At 42.0% G+C, this 26,249-nt stretch overlaps 1 protein-coding gene across 1 annotated transcript; it reads right to left on the reverse strand.

The window, feature by feature from the left end:
* Positions 1-264: 264 nt before the first annotated feature.
* On the reverse strand, positions 265-25,902 carry LOC117805786 (G patch domain-containing protein 2-like). The gene is made up of 10 exons (XM_034674339.1): positions 25,869-25,902; positions 23,701-24,373; positions 17,803-17,864; positions 16,715-16,873; positions 16,393-16,484; positions 16,238-16,302; positions 16,091-16,130; positions 15,917-15,993; positions 10,790-10,872; positions 265-3,767 (listed from the first exon to the last, which is right to left on the reverse strand). Exons 2-10 carry the CDS (start codon positions 24,351-24,353, stop codon positions 3,619-3,621), a joined length of 1,380 nt encoding a protein of 459 aa, XP_034530230.1. The 5' UTR covers positions 24,354-24,373; positions 25,869-25,902; the 3' UTR covers positions 265-3,618.
* Positions 25,903-26,249: the final 347 nt, after the last annotated feature.

The raw sequence follows: 26,249 nt of genomic DNA on the forward strand, positions 1-26,249 counted from the left end.
ATCTCCAAAGCAGGAAAACATAGAATAAAAAGAATGATTTTAGAGCAGGCATCCTGCTGCCTGAGAAGTTATAATGTACAACATGAACTGTTACTGTTACATTCAAGCTTCCTCATCATCCAGGAACCTTCGAGAGATAAAAAACAAGAGGATCACATGCTCCACGTTGTTCTGTCCTTCTTTACACTGCACTACTGACAAAAAGAACACAAAGTATGTGTATACAGATTAACATTGATCTCAAGCCACATCTTCACAAACATGTTTCACACAAATGATCATTTATTGCACGAAAAAAAATCAGCACTGGAAATAAATAGATAATACAAGTTGTTCAATAAATACTCAATACAATGAGAAATCATTGACATCCCCTTCGACATGAAGGCAACATATTACATTTTAAGAGATCATGTCACATCATTTTAAAACCCAATGATCAATACTTTACAGAGTTCAGTTTGTATCCATGACAGCTCATGTTTATGTTCAGACAGTTTATTCAAAAGTTAAGTATCCACCTCATGCTGACATTTATTTAAAAAAAAAAACTGCATAAACACTGCACTGCAGGTCTGATTGAATTTTATCATTGTAATGTCTCTTTAACATCAAGTGACACCGTGCAGGCTTTCTAAGGGAGGAGTAATCCTCTAGATCATTTGCAAAGCAATTAGGCATGCCTCCACTGCTATTAAATATAAAGATAACAGCCTGTGAGATAAGATGCTATTTGTACTACGTATCAAATGTAGATAGCTGCCTAAGTGCCCTGATAACAGGCAGATATATTTAAATCCTTGTAAATGAAATTAAAAAAATACGACAGTAAAAAAAATTAGAGACATATCTGCTATCTCAGATCAAATTGAATTTATGTATGTAATGTCCTCAGCCCTAAATCCTCAATTAATGGACCTGTAATTAAGCATCACATCATAAATACTACACATTTTAAACAGTGCTATCACTTTGAATGCATGGCTTTATGGATAATATCAACTCTGACATTCAATCAAACAAGGCAAATACATAAATACTTTTAGCTGCCAAGAAATCACGAGCTGACGTAAAATATATTGATCCTTGCTGGTGCAGCATTGCCACACTGACAGTCACCAGAAACCCTGACCACACAAGGTTGGCTTTCATTGTAAGGAGAGCTCACAGATCAAACTGGAACCCTTTTGAAACCCAAAGTGAGTTGAACTACAGTGACTCGCAACATGCATTTGTCAGCAGGAACCAGAGAGGCTCTTTTTGCATGTGTTACTATCATCACTACAGTCTACACAGCAAGAACAAACGCCACCGACAAGAAAGGAGCCAAAAAAAAAAGTCAAATTCCCCACTGACCTGTGACCTCAGGGGGACCGGGGGGCTGCCCTGCATGCATACAGAGGAGGTTCAAACAGAGTTTATGACTGCATTATCTCTCCTCTTCCTCATCACTTCTCCACCCATCAGTGGACACTAGCAGCCACTACGCCCGAGCAAACGGACCAGGCATCACTCATTCACTCACCTCCTAGGTGCCTTTGTCAGGTGATTGCTGGCGGAAAAAGGAAAACAGATCAATACATCTCCCATGGGCCTGACAGGTAATCTTTACCTGGGATGAAATATGAGTGGTACCAAGCCGCTGGATTCCTTAACTGTAACAGGGCAATTGACTGGCTGTGCGGAAGCCGTTTCCCCCACTTCCTGGCCATTGGAAATGCATTTTGGGGGCATACAGTCTGTCTGGGATGTCGTTATAGTGACTGCTAATTACCACAGAGGCAGGCGAGGTGCTTCCCCACTCGTGCTGCTAATGGAACTGTATCTGGAATGATGCGTCTTCCTCCCCCCGTCAATGCCTTGGCACCAAAACACGGACTGACGGATAAGGCAACAGCAAGAAGCGCTCCTTAAAACACCACACAGTCAATACCTGTCAGCATCAAGGGACATATGTCTCAAAGAAGTCACCAATGTATTTATCAAAAGCTCCTTTTTTCTAATTACTAAGCTCATCCGATGTGAGTCCTATCAATCAGCTGCGTTTTCTGGCCTGGGAAGAGCCAACTACTGGACTTCCAGTGGACATATGGGGAGTATCTGCGAGGGAGGGGATGGGGGTTGCTCCCTGCCTCAACACTTTGACTGATTCCTGTGGCAGGATGTCTTGTGTGAAGCATCCATTTAGACGAGTGTGCACACACAGCATTTATAAATGTCATCCCTGGCCAACATGATCACATAAAGTCTTCTCAGACGGATTATTGCAGACGTATAACTCACATTAATTGGCAAATCTCATTCTACTAAATGCAATTCTTCTCTTAAATAAGGCTTTAAAGTGTCTAAAAAGACATGCAGTGTGCAGCTGAAGATAATGTGGTTGCTTTCCTAAACAGGTTTTGTATGCTTATTATACAAAGTGCATACCTGTGTGTTTGGTGCGAGGAAGATTTCAAAAATGAGCTTTTTATTTTAGACAGAAACAAAACTCACTTTGCTGTCCTTGTAAAATACTTCTCCAGGATACTTGCCAGCAGAGATGATTTGATTATGTGCAGGAGTACACTTTTGTTTTTAAAGACTACAGCAGTTATCACCTTTATGATTCAGGTCGAGCTAAACCTACTTCACTGGCCTCCTATAAATGTGCATTTCTCTGAAAATACAGCTTGTTTACCAGCCTGGAAAAGTGTTGTATTTGATCTCACTGTATGCCTCCATTGATCTTTTAATGCATCTGATGGTGCAGGAGTCAGGGAAATGTATACCCCAAGGGTAGGTGAAAAGACTGTGTTTGACTCTCCTCTCCGGTCTGCAGCAGCTCCTCCAACTCCTTTTCTCTGCCTCTGCAAAGCCCCAAAAGCAACTAATCCAGCTGAAAAACGGCCTCTTTAAAAGGATTTGCAGGCAGCCTTGAACTTAAATACATTTGGGGAAATTTGAATATGGAAGGTAAGCTGAGGAGAACAGAGGCAGGCCTCCGAGGACCACGACCACACTCCCTCTGTGTAGTGCTAATGAGCACCTTTGTACAAACTGTAGCGTTTTAAATCCATGCTAATAGGAGGCCTGTACTTTGTGTGGCTCTCTATCGGTGGCCGCCTCTCAGAACTTTGTAGCAGCATGTGGTGGCTAAACATTCTGATGCTCAAATATGTCTCGGAGCTACCTACGTGCTGCATAACGCAGAGCAAAATCCTACATGGCACCAAACCTGACTACCTTCTCAGTGTTCCCACTGACAAACACTGTGCTACCAGAGTGGACATAATTGCTGGATTGTGTGGTAGCAGGTGGCCCGGAGACCGTGTGTGTGGAAACAGGAGGAGCCGTCAAGTCTTGAGTAGAACGAGGAGCCTCTTGAAGCTGCTCTCTTCCTCGAGGAGATGGCAGAGGGTTAACAAGGCTTGATTGCATTAACATTTGTCATGCTTAATACACTACCTGGAAAGACGGATCTAGCAGGAACATGCTGATTTGAGGAGTGGTGATTGTATTTTTTCTTTGTCTCTTAAGACTGTGCAGCAAGAGGAGGTTCAGTCTTTTCTTTCTCTGGCACGGTAGTTTTTCTTTTAGTAGGTTCTTCTGGACTTAGGTGTACTTATCTGGCCAGGTTTATGGTCCCCCCTGAGGGAGACTCCCCGGATGGGCTGGATTGGAGGACAGTGAAAATGTTGCATTTGGTCCCACAGCCTCCTGAGTGGAGGTGTTGCTGGCTCCCTGCGCCTCCTCTCTCTGGTGATCATTTTGAAACGAGCTGCTGGCTGCAGAGAGAAAAAAAAAGCACATATCATATTCTGGACTTGTAACTCAACAATGAGTACAAACATTTAAAGCTGGGGTTGGTAATCAGATTTAGATACATTTTTTGTTACACTGGTTAAAATGATCTTTATGTCCTGATGGCAATCATTACATGATGTGTTCCTAAAAAAGAGCGAAGAAAAGCTGCTATCTACAGCCAGAGTAAACCTGGGAAAACACAAACCAATCACCGTTTTTTGGGTGCCAAAATTTTAAACCATTCAAATCCCATCCTGCTGTTCTGCCCGCCTCCTGCGCGTACATTTCCCCGGCGTGCACTCCCCGTCCCCTGCCTCTGCTTCCCCTGATTTTACTCGGGCCTGTCCCCTCTGACCCGATGAGATGCTTTGCTCAGGACTGTGGTCCGGATCAGGCGTCGTTTTGGAGGAGCTCCGAGGGAGGAGGGGAGGGGTTAGACGGAGTCATGAGGAAATGCTACATTCAAATTCATGCTAGTTTTCCAAGACTACCAACCCTAGCTTTAAAGATACACACATATATCATATTTTCAGTGAATGTTTGAATGGATGGTCTATCAAACATGGACTAAATGTAGTCCAGCACTCATGGATCACTCACTCTTTTAGGTATATTAAAATAAAACTTTGAAGCAATCCTCGTCTAATAGGTTAAATATTAATGAGGTTTTGGTCAAGTGAGCCAAATCCAATTTGGCCCCATACGACTTGTGGACACGGTTATTAAAAGGCCAATCTGTGCTGCTCCTATGGCTTAACTTCCCCCCTCTCCAGTTATAGTGTGTAAGAAGCTGTATGTTTTGAACTCCCTTCATCACACGTACACATCTCACTGACGGCCCTCTTTTCCAGACATTCTCTTGATTTCTCTCACCTTCATGAAGCTTTTTGTTTCAGACAGGGAAGGGAAATATCCGAAAGAGAACCGGGGCCAATTTTTGCAGCAGACAGAGGAACTCTAAAACAATTGCGCTCCCTAACATGCTTGATAAATAAATCTTTCTTGATCTCAGCCACCCCCCGCCAAAAAAAAGTTAGCAACGGTCACACAAGACATTGGGGAGGCAGTCCTGAAGCAGAGGACAAGGGAACTAGAAGTGACATTGTGGCTCTGGGCTGTCTCAAAGGATTAGGCATTACAGCATTCAGTGGCATGTGCTTTTGCTCCTTCCCATTATATCTGCTTGTGCCTCTTTCCAGATGACTTCTTCCCCAAACTGATCCGGCGGGCAAGATAATTGATTAATATTTCTTGAGGGAATGATGACTAACCGTTGCTGAGGTTCAACCCAAACACCCGGGTTAAACATAGTCGAAGGCTTGGATCAAAATTCAGAGGTTTTCTTATTTGACAGATTCAAAGACATGGCTGGGAACATTTGGTTTGTAGGTGTGTGAACATGCACAGGGCAGATACTAGCGTCTGCTTCAGGTCAAGGTCACCATCAGGGTAAGCTGCTGATACACATTTTTACACTGACAGAACAGATAGTTAAAAATAATCTCAACATTTCAAATTTTAAATCACAAGTGAAGGTTCTGCACTCAGAGTATGTAAAGATCGAAATGTAAGTATTCAAAATAAAAGTGCTGATTCTGCATAAAAACGAACCATGTGATTGATTTATTCATTTTGATCTTTCATATAAGATTTACAATTCTGATGCATCAATGCTTAAAGCTCCTGTGAGGAGTTTTTATACAGTTATGAAACAGACTAAAATGAATAATGATGCCTCTTCATGAGCTGCAAAAGTAAATGAGTCCCTTAACATAATGATAGGATAATTCTATAGAGCTGTTTTTAAAGCCTGAAACTGCTGTAATGGGGGGTTTGGACAAGTATGCCACAGAAGCAACCGTTTTTATGTTTATCACTGCAGACTCTCAGTGAGTGTTACGTTTGATCATGAACAAACAACAACATGGGATTTTTTGTAAACAAAAAATACTACATAAGCAAATAGAGGAAGAAATCAGCCAAGACTTAAGATGTAATCCTTGTCAACAGGGGGCGCCAAAATCGACACATACAAAAAGTTCCTCATAGGAACTTTAAGAAGTAGTTCACTATTTTAAAAGGTTAAAATCCTTTTTTTACTACTTATATACTATTAGGTAATTCAGTTTTAAGTAGGAGAGAAGAGAGTTTTTAGAGACCTGTCACCAATGTTTAAGATAACGATTAAACTGATGGCAGAATCTGATTTTTTTTACATTACTACTTTGTAACCCTTCATATCTGTTTTTCAAATGAGCCATGAGATTTGATTATATTTATGTGCTGCTAGTAGTCCCATCTAGTTCCTCATTTTGAGTCCCTCTTAAAGTGTCACCAGAACATGTCTAACACACTACATGTTGTTGATCTTTCTAAGACACAGTGTTATACTCACACACTGCCGACATTTTCTTCCACACCTAACCATGAGACCAAATCAAGAGTTTATATTCTTCCGCCCAATGAAATCCATTTTCTCTAAAGCAGCAGTTAGGTGTACTAGCTTGCAAGAATCAAGTTGATCAAACAAATACAAGACTTAATAAGACACAATAACACTTGAATAACCATACTTAGTTAATGTCTAATAAGAAATGAATTAAAAAACATCGCCTCATTACTAGTACTCACCTTCATTTATTTATGTGACCACTACACGCAAGTTTAAAAGTGATTAATGTTAATCCAATGCTCAAATAAAAAATGGCCAGAACACTAAACTGTTTTTTACATCAAGGTCAATAAAGACATTACATGGCAAAGGTTTCTGTCGATGGGAGAATTACAGTACATGCATTTATTGTGGGTGATAATGGGTGGCTGAATGGAACCATCTTACCATCTTAATAAGCTCTCATGTGATGCTCTCTAAAAACAATCATTACAGGTCTTCCTGGAGCACTCCCCTTCCCCCTGTTTATTAATCAGCTAATTACACATTGACAGTAATGGGCCTGCTGATTCCCACACTTAAATGAACAGGGCTGAATAGCTCTTTAATGATTAGCCTTTGTGTTTCTCTCTCCCACTCACACTCCTCTCTCTCTCTCTCTCTCCCATAAACACACACTAGTGATTCTTTATGCAATTGAAAGAATGGGGCATTTAAATCGGACCTCCTTCTGAGAGGGTCTGCAAACAAACGAGGCAAGAAGCAGCTGACATCCTGAGCTGGAATAAAAACTAGTACTTTATCCTTAAATATGAAACAGAACAGAAAACTGTCAGAGTTGTTACAAAGACTGCAGGCTGCATCAACCTGTGTGGGTCTCAGTGTAAAGCTCAGTCTCAGGAAACAGCGAAAACCACCATGAAAGTTTGGTGGAGCAGCGCAGGCAGGCAGGTGCAGGTGGAAATGGAGGAGATGGGTGGGGGTGGGGAAGGGGGGGTGGGGTTTCTTTGAAGGACGCGAGCAGGGTGCGGAGTGGAGCCGGAGAGGGCGAAATAGTGCGGTGGGCTGCATTTCTGTCAGCAGAAGTGATGGCTGAGTGGTAGCGTTATTTGTCTTGTGCTGCCATACGGCCCCTCGCACCAGCCTGGGCATTAATGAGAGGGGGCCGGACCGCCGGGCAGGAACACGGCGGGCCTCCGACGCAGGTGATCTGTCAAGCAGCCGTCTTGCTCGGGCAAGGAGACACATGAAGACGGAGGGGAGAGGAGAGGTGGCCGGGCTGACCAAGGGCCAGCCTCTGCCTGGGCACCAACATGGGGGTCTGTCCGACATTCAGAGATTATGCACTCGCAGCCTGACGAGGTCAATCATCCCTGCATGTAAGCTCCAAACTCTAACTGTGGCTGAAATACAGCACATGGGATAAGTTCACGTTTTGGTTTATTGCCATCATTTCTTCATAGAGATAAAGATGAAGGGCATTATCAGCGACAGCAGGGGAGGAGTACGATTGCAATAATTAATTAGTCAGTGTGTGAGATCAGCCAAGGCTATTAAAATCCATCAGGAACTTTACACTCAATGATTCATCTTTGCCTTACACATAACTCTCCAAAAATTGTGGTGAATGAAGAATGTATTCATTTGGCTCTACTTTGTTGGAAACATGGTTTTCTGTGAAATTTGGTCCCCTAAAGAAATATCAAATTTTCAAAAAAGGTACGCTTAACGTCCCAATTAATCTAACAAAATAAATAAATTCTATCAATATTTTTAATGATACCTGGTATAACAGAACATATAAAATGTATTCTTTGTTCAAAATCTAGTGAGGACTTGTTGAATTGAGTTGGATTGTTGGATTGATGTTGGTGTGAAAAGAAGAAAACAGCCAATTTAAGGCTGAGAAATGGAGTGGTCATCTAATCCAAACAGATACCTGGCCTGATAAGTTTTTTTGTCCTTTTTTTCCCACCACGAGCTTCAGCACTGCCATGGAAGTGCTAAAAGGGTAAAGAAAGAAGACAAAGCAACAGCTGGGTACCGCCTCAGTAATTCCCCACAGAGCCCTGTGAGACACCTCGAGCCGCAGACTATTTTCACTCCTGATTACAGAGTTTCAAATCAACCGCTAACACATACAACAATCCACTTCCTCTGGCCAACTCAAACAAAGACTCGCCTGTCGTGTTCACTAAGAGCAGCACAGGGAGCCATGCTTTCCTTCCTACTAAATGTAGTCTCTTCATGCAAACAAGATGTTTACCAGAAAACAACACCACTCAACAAACCACTGAATGGGATTTTTGTCTCTGCACACATTCATGGCAGAATGGCAACAAAACAGAATTTGTACACAGAGAGTGAAAGCTTGTCAGAGTGAATGTGCATCTCCTGGTGGTGGTGAGATTACTGAGGAGAGACATGGTACAGCAGCCTGCCAACGTAAAGATTTATACAGAGCAGTTGCAGCTGCAGAAACTGACATTGGACGACATGGGATGCATGATAAATCATGGTGGACAGGGGGCACTAGACTCACAAAGCAGGGAAACACTCTGCAGGGCTTTGGGAGGAGAGTGGGGGTCAGATCAGGAAATCTGCTTTAATGTGATGTTGCATAATGTTCTGTTTTTTTTATACCAAATTCAGAAACACAGTATAAAATCTTAGGAGACATTAAAGTAACTCTCCTCTAAGAAACACATTAGAGAATATTGTTTAAATTTCAATGATATACTGTAAAGCATGACTTCTGTTTTTGCATTTTCTGCGAGAGAAGATCGTTGATTTATTTCATTTTTAAAAAATGAATGAATAAGCTAACATTTTTGTAAGATTTCAGTGCATCTTATCCTTCTTTTACTCATTTTACAAACTACTCTGGATCTGTTAACTGTTGAAAAACTGAGGGATGCCCCTTGTTCTGCGTGTTGAATGCGAGGGGTCCTTAAGGGCCAGAGGTGAATCCTTTTTTACTTTTATGGGAAGTGGTTGAGCGCTGGGGAGGTGAAGGACAGAGTCGCAGGCCGTTCCATCACTCAGTGCAATAAATGGATGCAATCTGTATCCAAGTAAAGCACTGGCTGTTTTTAAATTCCACCTCTTTTATCCAAATGAATGATGGAGCCTGGTACAGTGCACTGTGCAGCGATATTAATACACATCAGAGGCCTGCACCCCTCAGTAAATCAGGGAACTACCAGCATTTGTTATTTAAATGACAAACAGAAAGCGGAGCACAGAGCGGGGCCACAGAACAGAGGAAGAGGTGGACAAACCAATTCAGATTTCAATCCGGCAAAGACACAAGGCCCCGAGCCATGACTCTAATGAAAAAAGGCAGCTCCACTGGTCCAAACAGACACAACGGCTGCTGCTCAGTGCCACCTTCAATAGGCTGATCCCACAACTCTTCGGCTTCAAACAAAGAGGTAACAAACAAAACATGGAAACAAAGGCTAACTGTGCACTTCCCTCTGCAATTACATCCTCAAATACTTGATTTTATTCATTTAAGAGGAATCACAAAAATGCATCAAGAGAAAAAGTCTGAAGTCTGAGTAGAGCTGCTGTCTGCGCTATCTTACGGTTATATTTCATCAGGGTGACTAACTAAGCTAAATGCTGCAATCAAAATACTTATATGCTAAAACGTAATGATGGCACTCAAGACTTTAAACTGTTACAATGTGTGCCATGTTCATCAACTTAATAAGACAAGTGTTTGTCTAAATTATCTCCTTAAAAGAGGGGACAGTATTTCCCCATCACTTACAATCTAGAAAGTGACACAGTTTAAGGAAATGGATGTAAGATAGAGTTTCTAATATCAGAGCTTTTTTGTTTGTTCATACCACTGCATTAAGAGTTTTTGTTCACTTTTGACACCATGTAAGAATGCCAACATTTCAGAATCAACACATACCATGATAACAGCTGAGGTTTATGGGAATTAGAGTTTTAAGCAAAGTTTTAAAAGGTTTGACATGATTGTGAATTATATAGTCAACAGGGGGGCATGAATGTCTGTGCTACATTTTGAAATATTTCACTTCTAACTGCAAGATGTTGCCAGAGAAGAGTGACTTGATTTGGGTCATTAGGTTTCATCCACAGAGCACCGTGAATGTCTGGATAAAAAGTCAGTTCAAATCACAGACTTTTGGGGCATGCACCCCATGTCCAGAGGCTATACTCCTCGTTGCAGCGGTCACAAGTTCGACTCCCGGCCTCAACCATTTGCTGCATGTCTTCCCCCACTCTCTACTCCCCACATTTCCTGCCTCTCTTCAGCTGTCCTATCGATTAAATGCAAAAATGCCCCAAAATATATTTTACAAAACAAAACAAACAGAGACATTTGAGTCCAGACAAAAAGTGGTAGACTCATGACAGACGATCATTTTCATCCCCAGAGCCATGCAGACATAAAGGCTAAAACTGTACAAGAGTTAACGTTAGAAAAATGCAACCTTCAGCCGTCTCTTTCAGGCATGTCGCCTAAACACTTAATGTCACCAATCATAAAATAACACCTCCAGTAATGAAAGTAAAATAATAATAAAGAGTCCAGGGATTCATCAGTGGACTATGTGTGGAGGGTGTTACCTGATGTTGTGATGGACACAGCTTCTGTTTCCCTCCTCCTGGACTCTCCTGTGCTCAACAGCCCCAAAGTGACGTTAGTCTGCCTGAGAGGACATAGAGACAGAGAGATTAGACATTACTCACAGTATAACAGTGCTGCTCCCACCAACAATTTATGTTGGTGGGATTTCATGTAGAAATACAATACTTTCACAGAAGTCAATATATGCAAGCGCTGCACATTCATGAACAGTACAGCTTACATTCAGCTTTAGTATGGTTCATATTTTGCTACATCTTAATCTTTCTTCATTAAAACGTATTCTCAACAGAGAGAGAGAGAGAGAGAGAGAGAGAGAGAGAGAGAGAGAGAGAGAGAGAGAGAGAGGGGAGGGGTGCTAGGGTGCATGTGGCTGAGTCATTGCAGAGTTTACACAAACAAATTACACCTGCTCTATGCCTCCTGTGTCATATGTCAAAGCCCTGAAATAGGAAAAGCCCCCCCACCAGCTTAATAGCACCGGAGTCAGAGATGTAAAGTTAAGGTCAAGGTCCGTTCCATCACTGGGGGGGGGTTGGCTGCAGCTGATGTGCTGGTGTGTGTTTGTGCACAGGAGGAGGACAGACTGGTTGAAAAAAGAGAGGGAGTGACTACAGGGTATGATGACAAGAAAAGAGATAAAATCCTGCATGTTTGAAATAACAAACTAGAATGCATCTCTGAGAAAATCTCAAAATAATATAGGATTTAGTTTGAGAATAACCTATCAGAGTGCGGAACAACAGAGTGTGAGCTCCTTGTTAACCAACCAGCTCATCTTGGTCTGCAGGCTACATAAAGCTCACAGCTCTAACAGGCACATGCTACAATAAGGCCCCTTCAGGGCAGCCTTTTAACAGGCAGCGCGTTCTGTGACCTCAGCACCCATAAATCACATGACGGCTGTGCAGGCACGGGGTGTCGAGAGCTGAGCAGGGCATGCTTTGAGCGAAGTCTCTATGTTGTATAATCAATAGATATAAAAATAAATGGCCTGACCGTTATTCTCTCCCTGCTACCCCTCTCTAATAAAATCCCAGTAATGCATATTTCATTTACTTTTATACTTATTGATTACCTGTACTCCAGTTAGTAAATCACGCGCCTATCGATCCCTCAATCGTACCTCTGTCGGACAGCACATAACCAGCCATTTGCGCCCCTGATAAAGAGCTCAGGCATTGAACTCCCCACAGTAAATCTTTGCAAACTAACTTTTTAATTCCAAAATCGATCCACGTTTAAACGTCGCATTATTTCACGAGGCACGCCTGCGGTATTAAAAGTAATACCCTGATGCATTTGGTCTTAATGTGTGGAGGTCCATCCCTCCATCTCTTCCCTCATTACACCAAGGCCGAGCGGCTCCTTGGCCCCTGCAGCCTGGAGGGAGGCAACGGGCCCTCCCCTGCTGCTGAGAGCTGAGGGGCAGAGCTGCTGCGGGGCCGCCAGGAGCCCGTTGAGACGCTCAGCACAATGCTAATCAAACCTGAGAATACCATCAGCTGGCTCATTAACCAAGGCAAAACACCACCATTCATCTCCGAACAGAACCCAAAGGCTTTTTATAAGCATGTTACGCAGCTCAGTGTAAAACCGAGGCGAGCTGTTAAAAACGCACAACCCTTTTTTTATTATTTAACATCTGTTCATTCATCAGTTTTACCAGCATGACAGATGTTGGCCAGTTGTTTTGTCCCTAAATATACAGAGACTGTGATGAGAAAACAAAGATTGACTCAGAGGCATTGAGCAATGAAAAAACAGCTTATATGTAATGAAGATGGCCAGCGACGATGAAATTCTATCAAAGGCACAAGGACACTGCAGAAAAAGTCTCAGGATGGATTTTTTCAGGTCATATGAGACACTTTTAAATGCAGCGTGGTCCCTAGGGTACAGAGTATAACGGCACTGACATAGGGTCAATTGTAATTTTGGCAACCACATCCAAAAGCAAATATATCAATTAAAAATAATAAATCAAAAGAGGAGTGAAGAGCTGCGGTTACAAAATGGCCATCTATTTTCATTAGAGTACACGGTGCTTCAGGTGTGAGCAGGATCTCAAGATTAATAGAGGTATTCAAATGAATCAGAAAGGATTAGGGTCTCCTGGGAACATAATCAATAGCCCCAAATCAATGATCAATAGGCCACTCACACCAATATACTAACTGCTGACACCGAGATCTCACAATTAAAATGAAAACTGGGAAGGGAGTGGTGTAAGACTATGATTTATCTCACAGCCCAAGTGTCATTTAGAAATAAATAAGTCAATAGATAAAAGCTGCGGCTGCCCGGCTCAGGTGGGAGGCGGTTATGCATTTTAAGGTGGCCGCCAGCCCCAAGCATTACAGCCAAATCCCACAAAGCATCGCGCCCGCTCACGCGAGGATAAACAGCATGCAACCTCATACAGCCTTTATCACTTAGCATCAAATCTCTGATTGTGACCGTCAACAGGCGGCAAACAGGAGATGACAGCTTTATTAATACAGTATCATTTCAACCTGGCTGCAGTACAAGATTAATGCTTACACTGGGCCCACAGAGAAAACACTTTTCTATCAAGGGTGTTTGGAAACAAAGAAAAGTCAGATGTATGAGAGCTCAGCGGCAGAAATCGATCACGCAGCCAGGACGCTTAAAAGAAATGAAAATATAGTGAAGTGGAATCAGGAGTGGACGTTTTAAAGTTTGTTAGGAGCAATTAAAGCATTTCTCATTGACATATACTTAATATTCTGCCGTGGTGTTTGCATGCCAGTGTGTTTTGGAGGAAGTTAAGGAAGTAAATGGGTGTCATGTGAGCAGAGCTGGGTCGTGAGGACAGAGCAGCCGTCTCACTGGAGAGTGGATTTGAGCAGCTTGGGGAGACGGATTCAGCTCGTGCCGTCCGACGGGACACATCAGAAGCCCCTCTCGTCAATCCCCCCTCTCTCTCCTTCGTTCATTTGGGAGTATGATTTATACTTTTTGAAGTGAAGGGTCTTGAATCCCACTATAAAGGAATTAAGAGGTCTCCCCTGAGTCCGCCATTCAAATGAGAGCATGGCAGGGATATGAGGGCTTTTTAATAGAGAGAAATTAGTATTCACAATGCCTCAAACTGGAATCTGAAGGAACCTTTCAGGTGGAGAAGAAAGGGGCCAGTTTAGAAAAGAAAGCCCTAAGAAGTCGGGGGCTTTTCATAGCAGTCGTGTTTTTGCCCCTCATCAAGGAGCGCTGCAGCTCTCTGTGAAATAACCCAAGAGAGAGGCGGGAAAAAGAGTGTGTGTGAAACAAAATTAAGAATGCGCCATAAATAGGAAGAGTGGAAACAATACAATGAGGAGTCCCACAGTCTCGAGGCCGAGGGGGCTAAGCGGCGTCTCAACAGTCCCCCATGCAGATCCAACAGATCCAGGGATGACTGGAAGCCATGTGATGCTTTGACAAACATCTTCTGGATAAACCTTTTTTTTATGTTTTTCTGCAGTCCCAGAAATGCAGGGATTTTAGTCTGCATTACAACTTCTTCCACAGAGTTTCTCTTTTTGGAAACACTGACCTTGAAAACTATTAATTTACTGCATCTAAGCACAGCTTCTATTATAAGATCAGCTCAAACTTTGGGCCTTTATTTACATTTACATTTGTAGTTTGTTTGAGGCACTGGAGACCCTTTTTAGTAGGTAAAACATACTTTAAATGATTTTACTTTCTCTTGAATACAAACAAATGTTGAAATAACTTATTAAATTACTTTATTGGGTCTCAGAGCCTTATTTTGCTAAATGTGTTTTAAACAATGATCACTCAAATCCTGAATGAGTTTTGGAATAGATGTCTCTGAGGTCTGATTGCACTGCAAAAACTCAAGTCTTAAAGAGTGTTTTTGTCTCATTACTCATCACATTATCTCATCACACCTAACATGAGCCCAACTGACCCAACAAGCCTAGATATAAATCTTATTTTAAGGTATTACAAGACAATAAATAAGCACTCCATTTGTAATAATGAGCCAAAATGCTCAGTAAGATTTGAGTTTTTTTGTAGGGTGACCAACAAAAAACTAATTCCACCCCACAGAGGATTATTGTGGATTTCTCTTTGTGTGAATGATATTTAGGCAATCAAAATAATTGATGTATTTGCTGATGCACAATAAATAAAGAATGCAAAACATTCAATATTACTTTATTTGGTGTAGCAACAATGCTTCATGTTGATTTTAACAAGTTTTACCTTAAAGCTCCTTTGAGGAACTTTAGTTTTTTGTCAATTTTGGCACCTCCTGTGGACAGAGCAGTAGTCTTACATCTGTGCTAATCTTGTTCTGTATTTACTACAGTGGTGTTTTGTGACAGAAATATCACCCTGCTGTCTTGTAATAGTCACATGTATCACTGACTTAGAAGTCTAAAATGTAAAGGGAAGCTGTCTTCACATTGCTGCAAACTGTCTTGCCTCAGATCTACCATGTGGCAGTGGTTACAGGATTCAAAATTACAATAAACATATGATCAATTTTGTTGCTCATGGTCTTTTTAAGTTTTTGTGGCTCATAAAGTAGCATCGGTATTAATGCCAGTCTGTTTCATAACTTGTTAAAAACAGGGGCTTTGATCAAATGTGCAAGCTCAGTTTTCAACTCAAGAACGAGTTGATGATTATTTCTTTTTAATATATATAAATCTAATCATATTTAGGGGGAAAAATACAAGTGTTTTTGTAGTCAATTAGGCAAAGCTGGTTAGTGGAAAATAGTTACCTTGTTGAAATCTGTGTGCAATTAAAAAATATGCATCCAGTATAAATTACAGAATATTCTCGTTTATAAAAACACGCCTTTGACTCACTCTTTATTTTCAGCAGGGTTAAAAGTTAATGTGTAAAGTCACCCACATTTGATTGTGTCTTTCCTTCACAGCCAACCAAGTGTATCCTCCCACACACACACACACACACACAGTTAACAAAAATGACGCCACTTAACAACGACCTATGCTCTGATTCATTCAAATGAGACATGTCCATCAATATATTGAGCTTTGATCGAAAAAAGGTTTCTCCAATAGGCCCTTGAGAGGAGCCTTTGTTGAGCTAACATCAACTACCTGTTTCTGCAGAGTGAATAGGAACATCTGAGACGGGCGCTCTCCGTCACCATGTCAATAGGACACAACGGTGTGAACTGGAAATTGAAAGCAACAAGAACATTTAGTTTTTTGTTTCACCTTTAATGTCTGAACAAACTAATAATGAAGCTTGGAAACAAAACTTAAACATACCTGGTTTCTGTCTCGTTTTCCAACAGAAGGCAGCCAAAAGCTAAGAGGAGAGTATCAAAGTTTAATTCCTGCTTAAAACAGAGTGGTCTTTAAAAAAGCTCAATATTGATCTGCTTTTTATGAAGACTTTCAGACACTATAACTTACTCTCTCTGGTAAGGATCTTCAGAAAAGGGTCTGAGTCTCTGCACAAACACTGGCATGCCGTTTGCCTATAAAACACAAACCAAACACACACACAGTCAGAAACAAACACTATAAAAAGTGTTTTTACTGGGAGGAGCATGTCTGTTTGCTTTAACCTTGCTGGGGAGCCTGCGTCTATCCCTCCTGATGCAGCAAGCAGCAGAGCCAGGCACTCGTTTCAGTCGTGAATGATAACGATTCCCAGCAACTGCAAAATGATCAGAGAGGAATATTCATATTTAGGTAAAATAAAACAGTTCCAGATTCACTGAAAGGTCGCAATGGATCTGATGGATTATTTCATAAAGCAAATCAGTATAAGTTCTCTTTTCCTAGACAAACATCTGGAATAACACAGAGAGGTCGTTCTCTCTACACAATAAGAACAGGCTCAAGATTTTTAATGGCTGCTCCTGTGACAAAGTGCTCCTCCAATACCTCTGTGTGAGGGTCTTGGAGGCTGCAGAAAGGTGGGTGAAGGACGTGAATCCTCAAGGGAGAGCTGGCTGTCTGAGTCCCAGCTGGGCAGCAGGCCGACCACACCCGTCCCGACTCCACAGTCTCCCTCGAAGAACCAGTCACTCTGCTCGTCATCGCCTATAACAGGGACAATCATGTGTCAGTTAGCATGTTTTCGCTCCATTACATTTTATTTGGGACATATTTCTACTCAACTAACCTAACATTTACAATAGTGCAGTCTATTCACCAAATAAGTCTATGGCAAAAACCAAGACAACAAATGAAGTGCTGGGTGATATCTTGGGTGTAGCAGTTAACACTGGTACATTTGTCTACCATCACAAGAAAGAAAATCTCTAAATATCAACATATTTTAGCTTTATGGTAATTTCAAGAATCTTAAGTGCAATAAAAGTCATTTAAAAAAATCAGCAGGGATGTTTGGACATTTTTTGTAACTGTGCTCGCAGTAAAGATGCAAAGTAAGAGCATCAGGAACACGATACAGTGAGTCCCTTTAGTTTGAAAAAAGAGGACTTGCTTTATGTTTGAGGGTCTGACAAAATTCCCATACAGCTTCATATCTGTACACCACGAACTGCTCATCTGACTTCACACAACCAGACAACCCCCATCCTGTCCCTAGACAACCAGCCCCTATCAGACCTGTCAGTCAGCAAAGAACATGCAGGAACCATGCCTCTCACAGTCAAGGTGTAGTGACAACTGTTAAATCAGAGGCCGCCTGGCCCCACCACGGCTAATGAGATTAGCAAAGGCTTCAGCGCTCATTAACACGACATGACAACGTCTTATTAGAGTCGCCTGGGTGCCCAGCAACCAGCCCATTGTATCGAAACCTCCCTCTGAAGCACCAGCATTTTTCTGGAGTTTCGTATGGTGTCGTCCAAATCTCACGACTCGTCTGCTTTCTTTCAATGATCAGAGGGATTCACATACTCAAAACGAGATCAGGGTTTCATTTACAAGCTGGGATAAATTGAGAGTGGAGGTTGTTGCACTTCATAGTTTTCTGCATGTAAGAACTTTCAATGATTTAATACCTTGTCTTCCCTCATCATTAGTGAACAGGCCGGGGTCACTGCTGCATGTGCTGCTGGTTTCCCTGCAAAGAAAAGAAGAGACGCATCACATGTGACTGATCATCACTGACCTCTGTCTGTTTTCTGAATGATATTTGAGATGAAGACCTCTGTTTGGATTTGTTATCTCCAACCTGATGGGAACTTTAGGTCAGACAATGTTATAGCATCTGAAAACTGAACAATTAGAATCAGAGATTTACATGGCCCTTTGATGTCAATATTTAACATGTAACATTCAATAATAAAAATAATGAAGAAGTCCGGAGCTAGAGGTCGACATAAATTGGAATGACACAAAAAGACAGAGCGTGCCGTGTTCTCCCTTGTCGCGATGGCAAACACAAAGGCATGAGGAGAGGCTCTGATCGAAGCCACTGAGTGACATGCACAATCTAATTGAATATCCTCCGCTGTCAGCTCCAATCTAATCTGGACTGCGTTGTGGAGGATGACAGGAGAGCGAAACACACTCCCCCCTGCGCGCCCCTCCCTCTGGGTGTGCCCCACACACACAGAGCGACCCACAGACGTGCCGCTTCCACACAACTGGCCAACATCTGCTGTGTGGGCTGCCGCTGCTTCTGCCTATGACTGCTCCATCTCTGGCAACCCCCGGGCAACCCCGTTACGCTGCCTCCTCACCCTCTGTGCCCCCTCTGCTACCCCAGACCACCCGGGGTTTCTCTGCCATTCTCACACCTCAGCCACCTTGAACCAAGACCTCCAGACACTGCAAGGTTATTTGGAGGAGGAGGAGGAAAGAGGGGGTCAGGGAAGGGGTGTAGGTGACAAGGGCTGAGAAATAGATTTTCTTTGTATTGAATTAGACCAAACTGTCACATTGCTGTCACTGCTACCTCAAAGAAATTTAACAAGTACATCTATAAATACCTTTTAACAATATCAGTATTGTTCTGTTGAGTTCCCATCAAGAACCTTTGCTCAATTGATAATTCACATTTCACAAGGTGATCTTAGAGTCTAGGGATGCACACGTTTAGAAGGGCTTCATGATTAAATTTGTCACCTTTGCCAATCGGCACCAGAATTAGTAGTCGTAATTAGTAATGCACGTGTTTGCCTGAGTTTTAGTGCAGCCACCTTCTACTAGTAAGGCACTTATATCAGCTACTGTCATAATACTAGAATGATCTGCTTCCTGCATGTTGGAGGGCTTTTTTTTACTTTAAGTTGACAATAAGAAAGATGTGAAATACCAACCCTGTCATTGAGCTAAGGCTTTTTCAGTTCAAACTACTTCATCGAAAAGACAGAGTCTCATGCTCCTGATTGCCTTGCATTTTGCTTCCTGTTGATCAGCGCTGACCTTGCTAACAGGAGAAAGCTGGAGGGTCAGATATGCGCTGATACAGAGCTTTGCCATATTGCAGAGGCCTGCAAGTGACGGCAGGATCAGAAAGACGGCCATCCAGCCTGCACGTCTTCCTGGCCATATGGTCCTGCATCATCTCCCTCTCACATCCGTAAGAAGCAGATGTGAGAGGGAGCTGGCCTCTCCGGGGAATCTGGAGGATGTCTGGCCCAGCCAAGCCGTCCCACCCCCTCAGCCCTCTCTCCAGACTGACTCCCCAGGCCTGTGCTCAGCTGGACCCCACCTCTGGACACATGGGCTGGCCCCAACTCTTTGACATCAGTAGAGGACACAGCAACAAGCTTTCTTAACAACTACCACTTTGTTTTGATGCTTCTTCCACAGCCTCTTTTACAAATAAGGAGCCTGTGATGGTTATCCTGCTGTGCGACATCCTCTTCCAGTTTCCAAGTTTAAAAATATGTTTGCTTCTATCTGCAAAGTTTGAAAAAGAAGTGTTAACAATTAATTAGAGACACCCATTAAAAATGTATCCGTATTAAAGGTGTAATGTGATGTCGCTTGGAGCAGCACAGGGCCGATGTGAGACCGTTTCCATTAAGTACTGCCTAATTAATGCCATGAATAATTGAGATCACCATTTTTCTTGGGACCAAAAGAAACACCTCTGCTTTCTTCAGCAGTGACCTTTGGCAAGAAAAGTTGACAAACATTTTGGGCAAACTTGGTCTTTGACTCTGGCACAGAATAACACTCTCCCCCCCAGTCTAAATAAGATATTCTATTATGGATTAGTGCTACAGAAACAAATAAGTCTTAATTAGATAAAGAACCATATGTCCATGGTGAAACAAAGCCAAGGGCAAAAACAAAAACCGCATTCCAGCATTTTAGAGCTGAACCCCACATGGCTCTATTGTCTCTATACAAGCCGAAGAGGTGAAGCAAAACACAGTATCCAGATGAGCACTAATCATTAGGATATAATCCTCAGCTCCTGGGAGAGGCAGACCAGTTTGCACAGAGATTACAGCCTAGCCGCCATTTATTGAGCCGGGGCTCATTCTGCAGAGGAATAAAGAAGAGGCAGAGACGGAGGGGGGCAAAGCGCTGATAACAATGGATCTGTGGGCTCTTCAAACAAGCCGCCCCAACCCAAATCCATGCCCTCTTCCATGGGCGTCTGATTATAAGGTTATCCCACCATCCCTGAGCTGCAGTAATTGGATTAGTCTCAGAGATTTATGAAAATTAACTTCAGCAAATGCTGCGCCGCTTCCCCCAAAACTCTTCATAGAGTTTCAAAATATACATTACAGCAAGAAGAAGTCGAGTGTGAGAAAAGCACGCACGGTGGCTTTGTTTTTTTTTCTGGTGACAGGGTTGCAGTCACCAGTCGCAACACACAGCTGGAGACAGAGGCTGAGCCCGGGACAGCGTCTACCCACAGGTGAGGCCTGCTTGCTGGGCCAGCCTGGGTGCCAGGTGGCCTCAGTGCCAGCAGGCTGGGCCAGGTCTAATGAAGGATGTAGAGCCTAACTGGAGCTGCCAACATCTGCTCCTCTCGCACTTGGGTGGCTGAAGGCAAAGCTCGGCTCAGTGAGAGGGTTGACCTTGAGGAGAGGCTTGTTTTTGGAGACCAAACACTCAATCTAAAATATTGAATGGCCAAAGTGCTTCAAAAGAAATTTCACCAGTGGCATCTGTGTCTGACATCTAATGGACCATGCACTCTCTGAGTATAAATATTTCTGTAATACCACTGTCAAACCCTCACTACAGCTGCCACTTCCTTTTCCTTTTTATCCTTTTCCTCTGCCACAGTTTAACCATTAGATTGTTCAGCCCTCGGTTAACTGTGGCAGTCTACTGAGCAGCAATCAGGAGCGTTGGCGTGGTGTAAGTGAGAAATGATTGACAGCGGGCCATGGTGTTCCCATTTATTTCTTCTCCGGAGCTGTTTTCTGTCAGAACGGCTATTGATTTTTCCATAAAGTAAGAAAACAAGTACCATTTAGGGGCTAGAGAGGTCAGCACAAATTAAACCAGAAGATGTAAACCCTTCTGTCTGTCCCAATACCAGTTACCTCAAATGTCTTCTTCTCAAAGGAAATACAGTGGGCTGGAGCACGGTATGATGTGGGAATGGGAACTTCCAGGCTCTTAAGACTGTTACTGAATGTCAACCTTACACGACTACACTGCCCGGCATTACTGTGAATTTATTGGGACTATTTTACCCGCAGACCTACATTTATGAAGAAAACAAGATAACTCCCCTCACCTGATATTATCCATGGTGATAATGTAGTGGATCTTAAATAATTAGTCACTAAATGGTTAATTGCACTGCGGATATTTCATAACTGACTATTCTGACAATCATTTAATTTAGTCAGTGATCTTATTTGAGCTACAATGTGTGGATTTCCTGCTTTAATCCTTTTTACTGGCAGTGGGGCTTTTATTTATCTGTCACTGTGTTTCAGTGTTTTGGCCAATCACTACATTAAAGACTGAAATGCTTCAACATCTGCCAGATGGATTGGCATAACATTTGGTACAATAATTCAAGGCACCAAGATAATCTAACCCAGTATGATTAACCTCTTATTTTCCTTCAAGTTGAACCACAGGGTTACATTTTGATGTGATGTAATTCTCTTACACTGAGCTATGCTTTGCCTGCTGAATACCATAAATTCAACTAGCAAGCACCATCATTAGGGCTGAATTCTAATTTGAAAACACAAATTAGTGCTATTACTAACAATAAATTATGTTAAAGATTACATCTGCTCGGCATCAGCATGTTTGACATGGTCATAGTGAGCATGTTTCCACAACAAGGTTGGACTTAAAGCTTGAATGAGGATTTTTTAACTAATAACAAAACAGAGTGACATAAATACTGATGTGTCTTTATGACCAACACATGTAAACAAGAGCATCAGCAACAGGACTAATTATTTCTATAATGTTTTTATTAATGCCTGAAACCGCAGACAGGGTAGGTGTCAGGTGAAGGGATTAACTGGAACCTGCAACCTGCAACCTGCAACCTGCAACGCAGCCATTTCTTACATTTCCCACAGCAAAGATTCTTCTGAAAAACTCTCACATAGCAATTATTTGTTTAAAAAAAAGTTTAAAGTACAGGAAAAAATGAGCCAAGAGATAAGGGACTGCTATGTCTCTACCATTGGGCGGCAGACTCGACACAAACTTGAGGTTCCTAACAGGAGCTTCAACTCATACAGCTGCTAGCTGAACTTTAGACTCTTATATAAAACTGTAAAACTGTTAAAATGTCATCTTATGTAAAGCACTTAAGAACAGGGAGACTGTTGTCTGAAAGCTCCTTTATGAAACGGCCGACTTTGTCCTGTAGATTTGAATCTTTAGGATTTTTATTCATATCCTGGATGGGATATTTGGAAATTTTAATCTAAAGGTTACTGTGGTGGACATTTTTCACTATTTCTTTTTTTGTTTGTTTTGTTTAAGACAAAAGGATGAATAAGTTATTTGAGATAATAATCCTTGCATTAATTAACTTTGAAACCAATGTTCAGATACAGATCTTCAAACCAGAAAACACTGCTAACAACTCATATTTGGCAAAAAATATATAATTTCAGAGGAAATTGGCCACAATTTTCTCTTTGCAGCTCCACAGTATTGTAATTGGTCTCTTACTGTAGTAATAATATCCCTCTCTGCTGCCAGTTAGAGCCACATTTAGTTTTACTAAATAAAATGCACAGAGGGTGCACTCTGGGACTCTGGGACAGGCCCAGCTTTAATTACCCAGCCCAAGACAGGAATTCATTTCAAAACAAATCAATATCTTGCCAAGTCACTTATTTATTTGTGACAATATTTCTCGAAAGGAAATAATGAGCTGGCAGATGCCCGGAGGCATAACTATCAAAGATCCCTCCCTGGTGATCATTTCAGCTATAGGAGATGAAGATGAAGAGACTCTATCATTCATTTTTAATGTCAACTCAATACTTTAAAGTGGACTGGTATGATTGTGATACTGTCTTTTTTTTTTAGTTTCGTTGAGGATGGGCTGAATATTGACAAGTGGCTCCATGAAGACAGGCAGTATAGATCATCTTAAATGTCGCCTTGTTTAATTGCTTCTGTCTGATAGTAGTTATGCCCATGACTTTTATGTTATGGGTTTAACTGCCTTGGTAACTTTCCATTTAAAGGGTAAAAAGGGCTTTTAGAGTTTTGAGCTCCTTCTCCAGGATGGTCTTAATCCTGACTCTTCAAACAATTACTGGGTTGACATTTGGTAGCTGAAATACTGTAAATCAGATTTAGACGTGTGAAAACTGGAACTGCTTATTTTTCACAAACTATGAACCTATTATCATTTTTAAAAAACCTTTGACGGAAGCCTGATGTGGACTGGATCTTATCCCAGAGGGTCTAAGTGTCTATTATAATGAAAGAACAGTTTTGTTTCCATAAAAAAGGAAGAAAATACAAATTTCGTTCCATATTACCCCTCAGACATGTTCTCGTCTGCAGCATCTCGGTGTTCCTTGGCCTTCCTCCTCTTCCAGCACTCACTTCCCATCCGCCTGGCTCCCTCAGTCTGGCGATCTGCTCCAACCCAACCTCCAGATCTCTTCTTCATCCCTGACAGATGTTGCGTCCTGGACGACCGGTGTCTCCGCCTTCTATCTATACCCGAAACCCTCAACTTCTGCTGCAGAGTAACTGTGATGTCTGAGGTCATACGCTTGACTTTCCTGCGCCTCCTAAGCTGCCTCCCTGGATTATTCTCTGTATAGGAGTCAGACTCAGGCCAGGAGGGCTGTCTAGTCCTGATCGTGCCTCTAATGACGGGGTGCCATCGCCTAGTTGAATTCATGTCGTCAGAGTCACTGCAGTTGGCCACTGAAGCAGCAGTGGCTGCTGAAGGGTTGTCCCTGTATGCTCTGGCCTCATCCAAACTGGACTCTGAAGCCTCGATCCAGCATCTTCTGTGCTCCAGCGGATAGAGGGAGGATTCACGACAGCGCTTTCTGCCTCTACGACGGCGGATTTGTCTGCGCCGCTGCAATGGACTCAGGACCATTTCTTCCCACAGCTTCCTCTGCTCCGAGGGCTGCTCCAGAGCAGACACCAGGTCCTGCACCAGCTCATCCATCATCGTGCTGGAAGTCAAAAACACTAAAACAATGGAAAAAAAATATGTCATGAAAAAAGCTTCTACACCATATGACACATCAAAAAACTGCAAACAAGTAAAAGCAGTGTAGACAAGATGGGTTTAACTCCAGGCTTTCCATTGATGGTAACTCAGGGCTTTTATTTTTTACACACTTACATCAAGGTGAGGCAACTATATCTGGGATACTAGTAAAACTCTAGGCCACAAATCATGAATAAAGTTTGACCTTTGATTTCATCAGTGGTTGTATGTGCAGTAGACAAACTCGATTGGCGGTACAGACCAACCCTCCTAAGTTGTAATAAAATATAAGATGATGGAGCGACAAATGAGACAATATGCATTCATCTTATGCCGGAAATGCTCCTTGCACTTTAGAAAGTGTTTATGTTTAACATTCCTTTGAGTCTACATCTGATGAAACTATCAAATCAATTAGAAGCGATGTATTATGGCTCTATTGGATTTTATATAGTGTTTGCATTAATATGATGAGGTATCAAGGTATCAAATATGCTGGATTGGAAAATTAGTTTACCCTGAAATGTACAGTTGTGCTCATAAGTTTACACACCCTGGCAGGATTTATGGTTTCTTGGGTAATTTCTGCTGTCTTTATGATATAGAAAGAGTAAACAGTTGTTTGATAAAAAATTTGCTTCACTCAACCGCTAATCATGAGTGAAAAAAAAAGTGTTTCTCTTATCATTCATATTCTCTGAAAAATGGCCAAAAAGATCACACATTCTGCCAGGGTATGTAAACTTATGAGCACAACTGTATCTAATGTGATTTTTTTTTATAAAATAATACTACAATATAATTGAAATACCAGCACATGGGTACAAACACCCACTTAATCCATAAGTATTAATATGTCAGCCCTGCATCATGTACTGTTGTGTATCTGCTTTGATTACTGGACTTTCCTGTTCTCACGTTGAGTACTAACACACGAGGAGTACATGACACATCAATCAATATGGCCTCCAACGACAGAAACACCCTGCTGTAGATTCATTACTCTATTGTTCATATAGGTGTTAGCATTTCTACCATATCCTCGAGCTGTGACTCAGCAATTACTTTGTGCTTCTACAGTATAACGTGTTTTAGTAATAACACCTTCACAAGCACATTTTGTTCTGAGCTATTACATTATATTGGATCCACAACACTGCCTGCTTCTTCATAACTAGCTAAAAAAAAAAAAAGCTATTGTGTGGCTGTACAACATCACTGCAGGAGTAAAACAGCAGAGGCAGGCTGAGCTGTCTGCATGCTGTGTGCAGGCTGTTACATAACAACATCCTACACGTGAGCTCTGCAGAAGGACAGCATGAACCACACATCTTCCTCCTGTTAATCACCCGCTAACACACTGTTTAACAGCGTTTTTACCAAGCAGTATTGTCTTATATATATATTCGTCTTTAAAGACATATCAAAATGATCAAACTATAAGCAGGCAGTCCATTGTGTTTGGACACTCACCAGTCGCAGCTTGTCTTGTTTTGTTTTCTCCACAGCTGGGACAGCAGACGCACTTCCGCCCTGAGCTCCAGCCAATCAGGTGTCTTCTCCGCCTCCTCGTGACTCTGCTGCAAAACATCCCGCCACCTTTCCACCACTGTGCTCATCGATAAGAACCAAAACTCAGCCTGCAACACTGCAGACATCATATTTAACTTCACCCACCGGTTACCTTTAAAACAACCTGGGAAATCTTTTAATTCTGGCAAATAATAAATTAATTGTAGAGTATTAATATGTATTTCCTGTTGTGGGTTGGAGTGTCTACATGGTTTATTAATGGCATATATAGACCTTGTATTGTGAATATTATATTAATGTATATTTAAACTACTAGGACAG

Source organism: Notolabrus celidotus, chromosome 22 (assembly GCF_009762535.1).
Source record: "Notolabrus celidotus isolate fNotCel1 chromosome 22, fNotCel1.pri, whole genome shotgun sequence".
NCBI classification, from domain to species: domain Eukaryota; kingdom Metazoa; phylum Chordata; class Actinopteri; order Labriformes; family Labridae; genus Notolabrus; species Notolabrus celidotus.

Excerpts from the sequence above, each read along its gene's own strand:
- LOC117805786 (XM_034674339.1), bottom strand. The coding sequence starts at position 24,353 with ATGATGGATGAGCTGGTGCAGGACCTGGTGTCTGCTCTGGAGCAGCCC. Across the intron at positions 16,303-16,392 it reads GACGCAGGCTCCCCAGCAAG|GCAAACGGCATGCCAGTGTT; the intron begins GTTAAAGCAAAC and ends TGTGTTTTATAG. Across the intron at positions 15,994-16,090 it reads GAAAACGAGACAGAAACCAG|TTCACACCGTTGTGTCCTAT; the intron begins GTATGTTTAAGT and ends TTCAATTTCCAG.